The 13,240-nt window shown below is 38.1% G+C and overlaps 1 protein-coding gene across 5 annotated transcripts in view; it reads left to right on the top strand.

Annotated features, from left to right (window-relative positions):
* The first annotated feature begins 2,894 nt into the window (after positions 1–2,894).
* The window catches only part of LOC121372473 (protein PAT1 homolog 1-like), a 46,695-nt gene continuing 36,349 nt past the window's right edge, over positions 2,895–13,240 (top strand). For all 5 annotated transcript variants that reach the window (XM_041498799.1, XM_041498796.1, XM_041498800.1 and 2 more), the window contains exon 1: positions 2,895–2,982. In XM_041498799.1, the coding sequence (XP_041354733.1) occupies positions 2,944–2,982 (39 nt within the window). In that variant the 5' untranslated portion in view covers positions 2,895–2,943. The remainder of the gene's footprint in view (positions 2,983–13,240) is intronic.

Below are 13,240 nucleotides of genomic sequence, written 5' to 3'. Positions count from 1 at the left end.
GGAAACACAATAAAACAATATTTATTTGTAACATTTTTATAAAATTGTATTTTTATATTTGTTTTAGAGTACAACTGATGATTAATAATATTTAAACTTTTATCAGCGGAAAATGTAATATAATAACATTTCATCTGTAGAGTATAAAGAGTATTGTTTAACTGAAACAACTACAAACAACCATCATTTGCTTATTATTTTTGATGGTGTTATTAAAATTACAAACTAAATACAATTGCTTATGAATTAATCATATTTATTAACTTCGTGGTTTGTTGTTGTTGTTATTATTATTATTATTATTATTACTAAATGGAGTAAATGTGCGTGGAGTGGGGTGGAGAATTGGCCATCAGTGTCAGATAAATTTATGTCAGCTGTTTCCACCGAATAATCATGACACAGACCTTGCGAGCTTTTTTTTTTTTTTTTTTTTTGCTTTCCGTAGCACATGGATTTATGGTACATCAATAGGCCTATGGTAATATTTTTAATAATTCCCCATGATCTAAGTTAGTGGAAAAGTTTGGTACCGTATAAAATTATATCATGTCCACTAACTTCGCATTCATTCAGTTCATATGTAGGCCAACATATATATGTGGGAAAAAGTACGGTAGTGAATCTAAATATGAGGTCTGTCTTCGGGTAGCTTAACACACCTCTAGGCTTTAGGGGTAGATTTTAAGACCCCTCTTGTCTGTGGTAAATATAATCAACCAGTCTTTATTTCTCTATACATGTAACCCTATATGAATAATACAAGGAACATGGCACATTTTAAAACAAGTATGAAAATGTAAATAAAAACATTTATATTTATACAGTTATGTATGTATTTTAAGTGAATAAAGGCAAATCTTGTCCCTAGAAAAACATACGGTTAAATAAATATTTTAGATGGTTTAATAATGAATAAACAAAATATATATGTAGGCCGAGGCTATAGGTTTTAATGCAAAACCAACACTGATGAAGGCTACCATGTCAATTTATAAACATAATAAGAGGTGACTTGTACATGTTCCATGGAAACTAGTAGGCTGCCGTACATACATGATCAAGTGCAAATCATTATAATCTGCCTATTGAGACATTCTCTAACATGCCTATGCAGCTATTAAGTTCTTACAAATGTACTGATTATGGTTCGATTATAGAATATATTTATTCATACATTCACGTATATATAATTTTATAATGCTACATATAACTGTTCAGTGGCCAGCTATCTCAAAATATTAAATGAGTTGCCAATCACAGGCGGATCTAAGGGGCCCCAGGGGTCCGCCCCCCCCCCCCAAAAAGGTTTTTGCGACAATTATAATTTTATTATCTATTAATTAAAAAAAAAATTACGATTCCCCTCCAAACCTCCCCCAAAGTTCCCTTGTCATTCCGCCTCATGTCATTCCCCCCCCCCCCCAAATGGAATTTCTGGATCCCCCACTGCCAATATCTAGACATACGCAATAATTTATGGTGATTAATGGTGCATTTGCGACGTTTCATGTGCCATATTTTGTTGATATTTGCACGTATATATGTGATAAATCACTACAAATTAAGTGGTGCCACGTATAATCTTTTCACAATTAACTTAAAATATTATCCAAACTGTAATTTGTTGTTACTCAGAGTAAACAAAGGTTTTCTCAGAATCATAGAAATGTTCACAACGTTGGTCAAACTTATTAATTTTTTACAATAATATAATATAATATATTAATAAAATCAGGCCTAGTTTGATGTAATTTTTTTGTGAGCATGTAAATACGGTTTGCCTGTACGTTCGCAACGAAAGTGTATAAATATTTTTTTTCATTTTGAAACTTTGCTTTCCTGTCCTGGAGGGCCAAGGCCGGCATCTGTGCCCAGGACAGGCGTGCGCTACAACAGCTTGCTCTGAATGTGCACGTTAAACCCTCTGACCTGACCTGACCTGACCTTGAAACTTTGAGACTGCTCCTTAAAGTCCCCAATTGATGATCTCTCTCCTCCCCCCCCCCCCCCACCGGACACAGTCATAGACGAGCCCAGGTTTAACATAGGCCTAGAGGTTTTTTAAATTTGGATTTGATTATCTACTATAATACACTGGCGTATGAAGACATTTTGCTTTATATTATAATAGTGTAAAAGTGTGTACATATAAAAGTGTGCCCCCCCCCCCCCCCCCCACACACACACTTTTTGACACCTTCCTACGCCACTGTAAATACATTTCGGTCGTTCGGCTTAGCTTAACTAGTTCCTAAACGTGTACATATCCAGTGACAAACTTTCTAAAATCAATACCTTATATTGTTACTTATTTCCCAAAAATATTAAAATTTTATTTCTGGTTTAGTTTAGTTAAGTTAATACTGTCTACAAACTATTCGTCCATTTGTTTAGTTTCAAGTATTGTATATACAAAACTTTCCAAATGTTACCGTATCTTGCTCTTGCTCTATTGTCTCTTAATTTGTTATAGTATATTTTGCACATAATTCAGTTTGTTATTATGTGCTCTTTCAGCATTTATAGTTGTTTTAGCAATGAATAACTAAAAGAACCTTTACAAGATAAAACATTATATGCAATCAGATAGGTGACGATCCGTTTATTTATTTGTTTGTTTAGGCCTATTTATTTATTTATTTATATTTATGTAAATAATAACTCCCCCAAAACATGAACGCATAAAAATGTGTCTACTCTTCCAATGTATGATTGATTAATATAAAGCAAATTAATAAATCGAGTGGACGAATCGTCTTATAATGATTTCTGGTTGTGAACGAATCATCTCGAGTTCATGATTAGTGGATGAATGAATCTTCCGTGAACGAAATGTACGGTGGACACACTAATGAATTAGTTGTTTATGACATGTCGCGGGATTCTACTGCACTTTCTGCGCATTGTATGGGGGAACTCCAAACATGAAAATGGTTTGACATGGATGAATCGCGTGTTTCTGGTGGTTCTGGGTTGTCTGTAAGTATATAAAAACATGCAGGAATGAAGTTACTGAAAAATAAATTGTTCCTGTTGCATAATTTTGGGGAAATAATGTTTAAAATCGTAATTTTCTTAACCAGTTGAATAATTGAAAATAACGATTTGAAGTTCCAGTTGATGTCGAGTCGTGATGTTCTGGACCAGTCACCAGGGCTTGCAAATTTATTTGGACTGTTAGCCACCATGCTGGGAGAACAAACCTGGCATAGAATCATTTCTAATGTAGCTTTCAGTATTATGGGTAACATTTTGGGTTACTTCATGATTGAATACTAACATGTTACATATTAAAATGTTACAGCTGCAGTTTTCTAAGGATCGGTCAACAATATCTTACCATCAGTGTCCCAAGCTGCGTTCATCAAACGACAAACATACAAATACGATATTTACGGAAATACTATTCTACATTTTTCAGCAACAATTTTTGAAACAAAATGGATTGCTATCAGTTAATGTAAAAAAATAAACAGTGTGGACGTAAAACATATCGATTCTAAGGTCGACGACAGTCACTTTTCGGACCCTTGTTCTGGCTTCATAAACAATAAATAAAATGTATCCAATGGTAATTTTTTGATATGATATATTTTACAAAAGGTACTTTTTATTTCTTTAATCTTTTAAAACTTAAAATTAATATTTTGCCCAGAATTATGAAAAAAATTTAAAATCCCGACCTGTAAACAGCGTTGTCTGCTTGTTATGCAAATTTGACAGGGGTCAATGTTAGTAGACCAGTTTTTATTTTAATGTGACGAAGCATTGTAATAATATAGCTAATTTTGAATTTGAATGACGACAGTATTCCAGTGATGTCACTTTGCATCTCCTTACAATAACAATAAACTGGGTACATGACATTTCTGTTCTAAGAATGCTGGAAAAAATCCAGTGCAAAATTGCTATTGAAGTTTTTTTGTTTGAACATTACTAATGCACCTAAATGTGTTTAAAGAAAATCTTGATTAAAAAATAGTACCTTTTACCAGTCCTTGTCTTTTGAAAATCCACGGCGAGTTAAAAATTGCACTCATCAAAATGCACTGCTACGGCTAGTGAAAAACGAGCATGATTAATTTATAAAGTAATTGGTAAATGTTAATGTAGGCATACGTTGCAAAAATGAACCAATAAACCAATAATGTTTTCATCTAATTTTATGTTGTGTGGTTCATTAGTGTAGTCTGATTTCTTTTTCCCTTTCAGGGATGGAATTATTAAAAAAAAATTCAGGAGCAGTTCTATAGAAATATAATTATGACATACACTGATACAAACAGTTTGATTGTTTAATTACAACATGCAGGGCATTTGAAGGCATTTAACTTTAAAGGGACATACCCTAGTTTCAACCCGTGAAAATTAACACTAAGTTTAGTTAATCTACAAACCTGTAACACATTTGGATAAAGTTACAATTGAGTGAAACATGAGTCTGTAACTTTGACATTGTAAAATACCCTCTAAAATAGACTAAAACTCGACTCCCTAACTGTTACTTCTCAGATGCACATGCATTTTTTAAAATATGAGAAATGCATTTTGTGATATTAAAAACATCAGGATGACCAAAAACACTTTGAATATATGGAATTTAAACAATAAAAAATCAAAGTAAGTAAAGTATTATTTCAGTTATCAAAAATGGCTCTAATAGTAAACAATATGCCTTGGTGTTTAAACACTACAGTATGTCTCTTAAAGAAATTAGGCCTTAATTCATAAATCATGGTATTCCATGACGGTGTCCGAGAAGTAAATTGCCAGAAATGTTGAAGAATCAAGAAAATGCTGTTTAGAACGTTACTAAAATAGATAAGTAGACTCTTTGTAAAGTTAGTTTTTGCTTTATCTATGTGAGCTCACGCAAAACACTTGTGATGTAAAACAAAGTCAGGGAATTTCCACTGCATGGACAGTTTTTCACTATGGTAGTAGTGTTTCGTATTGAGAATTCGAAATTAGGTAGTCCATCTGCATATTTTCGCATTTGTTTCCCAATTAAATGGACATATTAAATGTACATGCAAATTAACATTTAATTCACTAAATGTTAAAGAACAATGAGTAGGCACATGTGCAGGAAAATTTGTAACGGGTTCTAAGCAGTGTCCAACTGAGTCTATGTGTCAGACTCGCATCAAGAGCGCCAAACGCCAGGATTTCTAAGGAAAACCGAGTGTATACTCCCCCAGAAAAATTTAAAAATTAAATGTCCTGAAATGCAATGTCCTGCATTCTACAATTAAAATTCATACTGAAAAATAGAGGGGTATACTTTATTTTTATTATTTAAAAAAATATAATATACATCTCTGCGGTACACTTGTCCGTTATAACCCCTACTCCCAAAACCCCCTCACCAAACAAACAAACAAAACATAATTAAGGTTTTTCACTGAAATCATTAACTCAAAGTAGCATATTTTCTATGATCATTCTAAAGTATACCTACACACTGCAGAATTCTCTCCCTTGCCGGATATGCGCAATGCTATCCTTGCACAGGCTACCTGTAACTTCATTCTCAATTTTGCAGTCCACCTGTTAACACCTGTTAAGCTTTGGCAAAAAGTTTTCTTTACTTGTAATTGTGTTTGTTTTTCGGTTGAACTTGACATACGGTTGGTAGTTGGGAATTCTGTGTTGAATTTACCATGTCCGACGTGAGTTCGTTGACAGCTAGCGCACGGAAAGTTTGTGCGCGAGATGGTTGTCCATTTCCTTTACGACGTAAAGACACACATGTGTTGTGTCCGGACTGTCGGTCTTGTTCTGAAGACTGTGTGATCTGCGCCACGTGGTCTCCTGACCAGTGGGTTCGGTTCTGTTCGCAGACTCAGGTTTCGGGTACCAGCAAAATCTTGTCTGCTTCGGCAATAGTCGGCAAGTTGGACTTAGTGGGTGGGTCCCATTAGTCTGTAGACACTTCAAAAAGTGTCCGGAAAGGGGGGAAACACAAGGGTGTTTCTTCGTCGGTCCGTGTTACGAGTACAGTTACCGATACTTCGGGAGCCCCCCCCCCCCGGGCTCCTATTGTGACCGTGGTAAGTGAGCCGTCTTCGTTAATGATGGCGCCTTCTTCTGTTTGTGTGGCTTAGTCGCGGGCATCGCCAACGTCGTTACGATTACTGTTACAAACAGAAGGGGGGCAGGGTGGAGTCGTCGCGGCACTGGTTTTGACGACTTCATCGGGAATACCGAGCACATGCATTCCGTTGTGCATAGGTCCACTGCTTCGTCCGCAGAGCAGGTGGCCCCGACTTTGCCTTCGATTGCTGACAGTCGCTTCGGCACCTCAGCATTCTCAATCCAAAGGGTACGGTGACTTCCTCACAGTTTGCACCGTCTTTGGTCCCTACCTCTTCGACTTTACTCGATAGAGGATGAGGTTTGCGCAGATACCCCTCGGCTGGGGGGTACTCGGTGGCCGCAAACTCCGACCGATCCGCACTTGGAGCAGGAACGACCGTTAGGCTTTCAGGAAACGTTGTTTCGTGGAATTTTTTAACGCTTCGCCTCAGTTGGGATCATTGCTTTCGCAGACGGGACCGTTGGGCGCGGCTCCCATTCCTCTTCCCTCTCCCCCCCCCCCCCCCCCCCCCTCGACAGCAGTTTGACGATGCAGTTAGGGATTGTCATTCGGTTCCTATTGTTTCCGTCTCGGGAGACGCTGCCCCAGGGGCGTCTCGATTAGGGGGAGGAGTCCATGTAGATCTTCGGGATCCAATGGACAGTGACCTGGCTTCAGAGGAAGCGTCGGTTGGACCGGATTCTGTCGCTGACCCAGCTCTCTCTCACTTCGGTTCGGAGGTAGAGGAGGAGTGCGATTATCCGGCGGTTCTGGCTTTTGTCAGGGAACAAGTCCGACAGGTATGCGGGGACGCTATACCTCAGGTTGAGGCCCAGCCTACATTGAAGGGTGTCTCCTTCGGGAACCGTTCTTTGAATTTGGTCACTCCTCGTGAGGAGTCGGGTTTACCATTTGCACAGGAGGCTCACAGTTCACTTTGTGACATTGATGTGTTGATCACTGGCAGTGATCGTATCCTGGGAGTGGGAGTGGGTGCCTACGGGGGAAAATCTTAACGGGAGCGCGCATTTTTCGTGCTGACTCCTATGAGACGTTGGGGGCGGATTTTCTCGAACATCCGGCGGTCGTTCCCGCTAGTGTCCGAGCCGCTTGTTCCCCATCGCCGCATGTGACATTGCCAATCGCGGATCTGGAATCGTTCGAACGGCTGGCTAAGTCGATGTTCCAGGTTAATAACCATTTAGGTACGTTCCTATTTGGCTTGGATAAGGCTGTTGAGAGCCTTCCCGTGATGGCGAAAGGCTGTTTGGAGGCTGCGTCAAAAGCCTCTGAGCATATCGCTCAGTTATCTGGCCGATTGTTTGCGAACAGTTTTTTGTTACGGCGTGACCATTACCTGGCGGGTTTGAGTGCGTCAAACGTTGCGAAGATGTTTTTTCGTACGGGAAAATTAACTTTTTGGTCCCGATTTTAATATTGTCCTAGACAAGGATTTGTCGCGACCAGTCCCGAACACTCAACCCTCAACCTCTGGTAAACGTCGGTCCACGTTTTCGGGGTTCAAGCCTCCTGCTGCTTTTTTACAGTCGGCTCAGATCCCTAGGGTTCCTGACACTAGGAGGCAACCAGGTAACAACCCGTCTTCCGCTAAGCGAGGACGCAAACGTCGTACTGCGTTTCGTTCTCAGTCCACCAAAGGCGTTGCGCCTACGGGCGGTTGGGGTGAGGGTACGTGAACGATCGGCAGTTGCTCTCGGAGGTACTGTTAGCAACCATACCCGTGGGGGGCAGGCTCCGCTATTTCCTTCGAAATTGGTGCAAGCTGCCTGGTCTGGACCCCTGGGTTCTGTCGGTCGTTCAACACGGTTACAAAATACTCTTTTCTTCGAGCCCCCCTCTTACTTCCACTCCAAGAATGCCGCCGTTACCGTCCGCGGATCGGCGCGTTTTAGTGGAGAGTATGATTGCCGAGTTTCTCGACCAAGGGACCATCCAGAGAGTCAGTCTGGACACTCCGGGATTTTATTCTCATCTTTTCTTCGCCCAAATCCTAAATTTGAAGCCACTGAACGTCTACGTCGATGTTCCTTCCATGAAAATGGAAACGGTTCATTCGGTCCGGAACCACCACATGAGATCCGAGCCATTTCTGCTTCCATGAATTTTCACGACTCTTTAGATATTATAAAGGTCATGAATGCAGGGGTTTGGAAAGGACGGCACACTTTTGACCGTTTCTATTTCCGGGATATGGCGGTTGGTCCTGACGGTATGCGTAGGAACCAGACAGTCATTGCGGCTCAACACGTCGTGTCTGTGTGCAGGGCAACGGAAAGGGGTCGACCTCTTTTCCATCCGACTGCCATCGATTCATGCTTCGGACATGTTTAACACTCCACCCTTTTCTGAGGGATGGGTTTTTTTTGTAGTGTTGTCTACCGTTTCCTCTCCCTGGGGAGATGTTTTTCCTCCCTTTCTTGGGGATGAGTTTTTCTTTTGGGAAGCCCCTTTTTATTCCCAAAAGTTTTTTGACTGCTTGTTACCGTATGTCGTGGTTCATCCTATCTCCATGTCATTACTTCAAAGGAGCTTTTTGGGTTCGGGTAAGTACGGGCAAGTTTCTTACCTCCTCCCATTAATGTTGAATTCACGTGCTCTAACGGTGTCATTGCACGTCCTTTATAGCATATTTGTTGTGCTAGCACAGTAAGTTGAATAAGACTTAGAAAATTTGTTTCTAATTTTCATTATTATTTATACTTACCTAGTGCTAGCACAACAAACTATACCTCCCGCCCACCCCTATGAGGCTTTCCCTCGGTGGGTTTGGGTGGACTTTGAACCGAGAATGAAGTTACAGGTAGCCCGTGCAAGGATAGCATTGCGCATATCCGGCAAGGGAGATAATTTTGCAGTGTGTAGGTATGACTCAGGTTGAATAGCATATTTGTTGTGCTAGCACTAGGTAAGTATGAATAATAATAAAAATTAGAAACAAATTTTCTAATGTGTTTTCCACCATATCTTAGTATATAAAATACTAGACCGCCCTGTGTAGGAACGTCCTGTACAGAGCCGTCGTCACTATATATATTTTTTAATACTGTTATCCACAATATACATATATTTCTTTATCATTACTGACTTTACTGACTCTCTCACCCTATCTCAGTACACGTGTAGACAAACGTCAACTGGTAACAACTGGTAACCGTTTACTGCAGCGTATACTATAGACCGTCCTGTGCAGGAACGTCATGTACAGAGCCGATATGGTTTTGGTCCGTTATGATCGTGGTATAACAAAGAATGACAAAGCAATGAAAAAATACAGCTATTGTCCGAGTTTGTTGGACCCCGACGAGTGACGCACCACCTGTTTTATTATCTCCCCTGTTTTGAGCTAAGACGCCCATTAGTTCGATAGTGTTGGTTGGGGCATTGACATTCACTTGGCATTTTTAATTCAACAATTACGCAACCAGTCTCCCTCCCTCAACATTTTGTAACAGTTACATGCCATTTGACCTACAACTACCAGTGGCAGTTACGAATGTCTCTGACATCTATGTCAAGTCAGCGATAAGTTATTGATCTAGAATGGTCCTAATGTTGTTGGTAAAAAAATATACAAACTCAACAAAATCTGTCATTAAAATTTACAAACAATTTTATTCCAAACGTGGGATGCCATAATAATGATAATCTTGAAAAAACCCACTTAATTTTAGACACCATCATAAATGCGAAACAACTTGTGAAGTAGACCAGTGTGTGCATGCAGCCAATGTTCCAAGAGTAAAAATAATCAAACCCAGATAGCTCTGATGCCACAGAGTACTGCGCATCAAATCATGTTCCAGTCACATAGTCTGTGACTTTCTAACAAACATATTGAAACAAAGACAAATTAAATAGTCGGCTATGATCATTGATTACTGTTACATTTTGTACATAATATTATATACATATATAAATAACAGATGTACATTCATTAACCTCTGTTTTATTTATTTTTATTTTTTTGAGATTAAAAAAAGGCCAAAAAATACCTGTTGAAAAAAGGACACCTAGGCCTATTCCTACATACCTGTTATCATTTCTTTTCCTTCTTTTTATTATTCCATCTACTTTTGAATTCTTTGTCTAAATTTCATTTCTTTTTTAAAGAAAGTAGAAAGTTACATGCTTGCCATTTTTGGGACCTCACATAAGCTTTGTAAGCTAACATGTTCAGTTATGAACTAATCAAGATAATTTTACCGACTACGCTGATTTCTATAACGAGTTCATTTTTGTAGGTTGTATAACTACAGTGAACTCTGTCTAAACTGGATTCTGTGTAATCCGGATCTCTGCGTAAACCGGTCCATTTCTAAAGCCCCGTTCAGCTACCGTTTATCTCTTAGGTATAAATCTCTGCCTAATCCGTATTCTGTCTACTCCGAACTCCGGATCAAAAATCAAGAACAAAAGAACCATTCATGTATTAATTACCTCTGTCTACACCGGACTGGGATTTGACTGAACGACGGGCTGCTTAATAAGTTAAACAATGATTGTCAATTGCCAATTAATCAGGACGCCGTCGCAAGATCAAATACAAAATGTAATCGCACTCGTGTGAAGTTTACTCTTATTGCGGTGGGCGTTAGATCAATCGGATTAATATTAGTGTGTGCGTTGATACCTAACTGATTTCACTCTTATGAACTCGGCGAGTTTTACTTGTCAACCTAACGCATGTCTAAATAGGTGCGACTCGCTCGTATATTTTGTGTTGTCTTATTTCATTTATAATGGCGGAGCGACCCCCAAAAACGGCAACATATCGAACTTTCGTTAGAAACTAAAGTCAAATGAATACAAAAATTAGTCAAAACAGAACGATTTAGCACAATTTTTTTAATTCGTACGTACGAATAAATAATGTTTTAGGAAATAAAATGAAATTTAACCTAGTACAAATATTAGAACGACCAGGAACACGTTTAATATGCAGCCACTAATATTTTATGCAGAAAAATATATTTGATACGTAATTAATCGTTAAAAAATCTATTAGTCTATAACATCTTAAAAATTGCAGCAAACTTAGAAATGTCCCTTTAAGTATATGTTTTATGTCTGTGAAATAATCGATTGCAAGTCTGGGTCTGTGTTTCCCAACCATCCATGGGTTCAAATGTCATTGTTGATCGCGAGTTGTCGATCATTCAAGAACCATAACTCTGGATGAACTCTGTCTAAACCAGTCCTCTATGTAAACCGGACTATTTCGACGGTACGAAGTGAGTCCAGTTTAGACAGAGTCCACTGTATATGAAAAGTATAAATGAATTGGATGTGATCTGTTACCTTACAAAAGTAGACTGTTTCTAATTAATAATAAATTAAATAGCAAAGGTGTTTTGATCGGATTGGTACATTTTTGAAGATGTCTATTAAACCAGTGTTTTCCAATTTGTATAACAAAGATAAGTACCAGTCATATATTAAAAGCTTGCATGGACGCTGCCATTCTCGTCAAATTTTGTTGTTGTATTATTAAAGTGGTCTTTTTATCAGCTACATCAGGTAAATAGTGGCAATCAATATTAAAACCCCCATATTTCTACGTGCGCTGTTTGTTAAGGGTAACATGCATTATTTTTCACACTTGCCAGATTGAAATTATGTGTGCTGTACAAGTGCGATCACACTCGCGCACCTTAAAAGATATGCTACATTGTGTACAAAGCCGAAACAAGGATGTGAAAAGTGACTGTCATCGACCTAAGTAAACAAAAGTGAAGCACCCTCCAGTAAACAGGAAAGAATGCAAAGTTTCTAACTGCCTTCAGGTGCGTGCATTTGCAAAAAATATCATACTGTGCACATGCGGTTCGTCACTTTTCCATTTTTAAGGCAACTACATGAAAAAATATGTTTCCTAACTATGCACAGTTGACTTTGTTTAATATTTTTTTAAAAGGAAAAATTCATTTTGTCAAGCATTCTGGTCCGGTACCAGTTTTACCAACACCCATCGCTAACACTTGATGTCAATACTGATAGGTGTTATGTTCATACCAGTGATTAGTTTGTAAAATATAATTTTTTTAATGAATTGATTCTTAATTAACACAATTTATACACTCAAATTGTTTATGATTGTTATGAATGGATTATGAATATTATTGACAACAATAGAGGCACAAGAATGTAGCTTACCTTTTGCAGATCGAATATAATAATTGAAAACAAATTCTAACAATGGGGCTTAAAAATATTTAAAATTAAATGATTTGGTCTTGTTGATATGACATGTGTCAGCTCATGTGACACGCACCGAATGTTAATTCATGTTCCTCCATTTTAAGTCAATTTCTACGAGTCATCATCTGGACCCAGTATCGGTAATTTTAAGGAATAAAAAAAAAACTTAGTAAAATTAATGGTTTTAAGTGTTTGTAAAGTTTTTTATTTAGATACTTGTCTGAACTTTATTGTTAATGAAAATGTTCCTGAACTGTGAAGAAAAACCTCACAAATGAACGACATGCAGATGACAACAAATCGAACCGTGCACGAAAAAACAAACTGATCGGATTTGGAAACAACGTAGTTAGGTACATAGTGGCTTGTAACAGTCTTATCTTGGTGAAATAATAATAATTTAGAAAATGTTATGAATATTAGGGTTAGGTAGCAAAACCAACATAAAGTTCAGAACTTCATTTCTCATAATCCAATGTCACCACGTTGACATATTGTATTTCCGGGTTAAATTTCATCTATAAGGTTGCTTTCATTAGTGGTTTTGGATGAAATGAACACAGTGACTGGATGTGGAATCATGGGGAGCATGTTAGCTTACCCAAAAACTAATTGGTTAACTTACTCCACACTGTTGGTTAACTAGTCTCCAAAAATGTTACCAAGTAACCACTTTATTGTCCATAATTATGACAATAACATTAAAAATGGACATCTACTATTTTGGTCATTTTATTAAATATTAATATTACAGTGAACCTCTCTGCTATGATGACTTATTTGTTTAATGAAAGGACAGGTTTACAGTGTATTTATTACTTTTAGTGTGGTAAAAACTGCATTTGCGTGTAGTAAACATTATCTATCATGACTGTATTCAAGAATGTTGCATCATGGGGGAAAAACTAAAAAAAAGATATTCTAAAGGTTTATATATAT

The sequence above is a fragment of the Gigantopelta aegis genome, chromosome 4, assembly GCF_016097555.1.
Source record: "Gigantopelta aegis isolate Gae_Host chromosome 4, Gae_host_genome, whole genome shotgun sequence".
Taxonomy (NCBI): Eukaryota; Metazoa; Mollusca; class Gastropoda; order Neomphalida; family Peltospiridae; genus Gigantopelta; species Gigantopelta aegis.
Note: the sequence above shows the minus strand (reverse complement) of the source record. Positions and strands in the feature narration are given on the sequence as shown.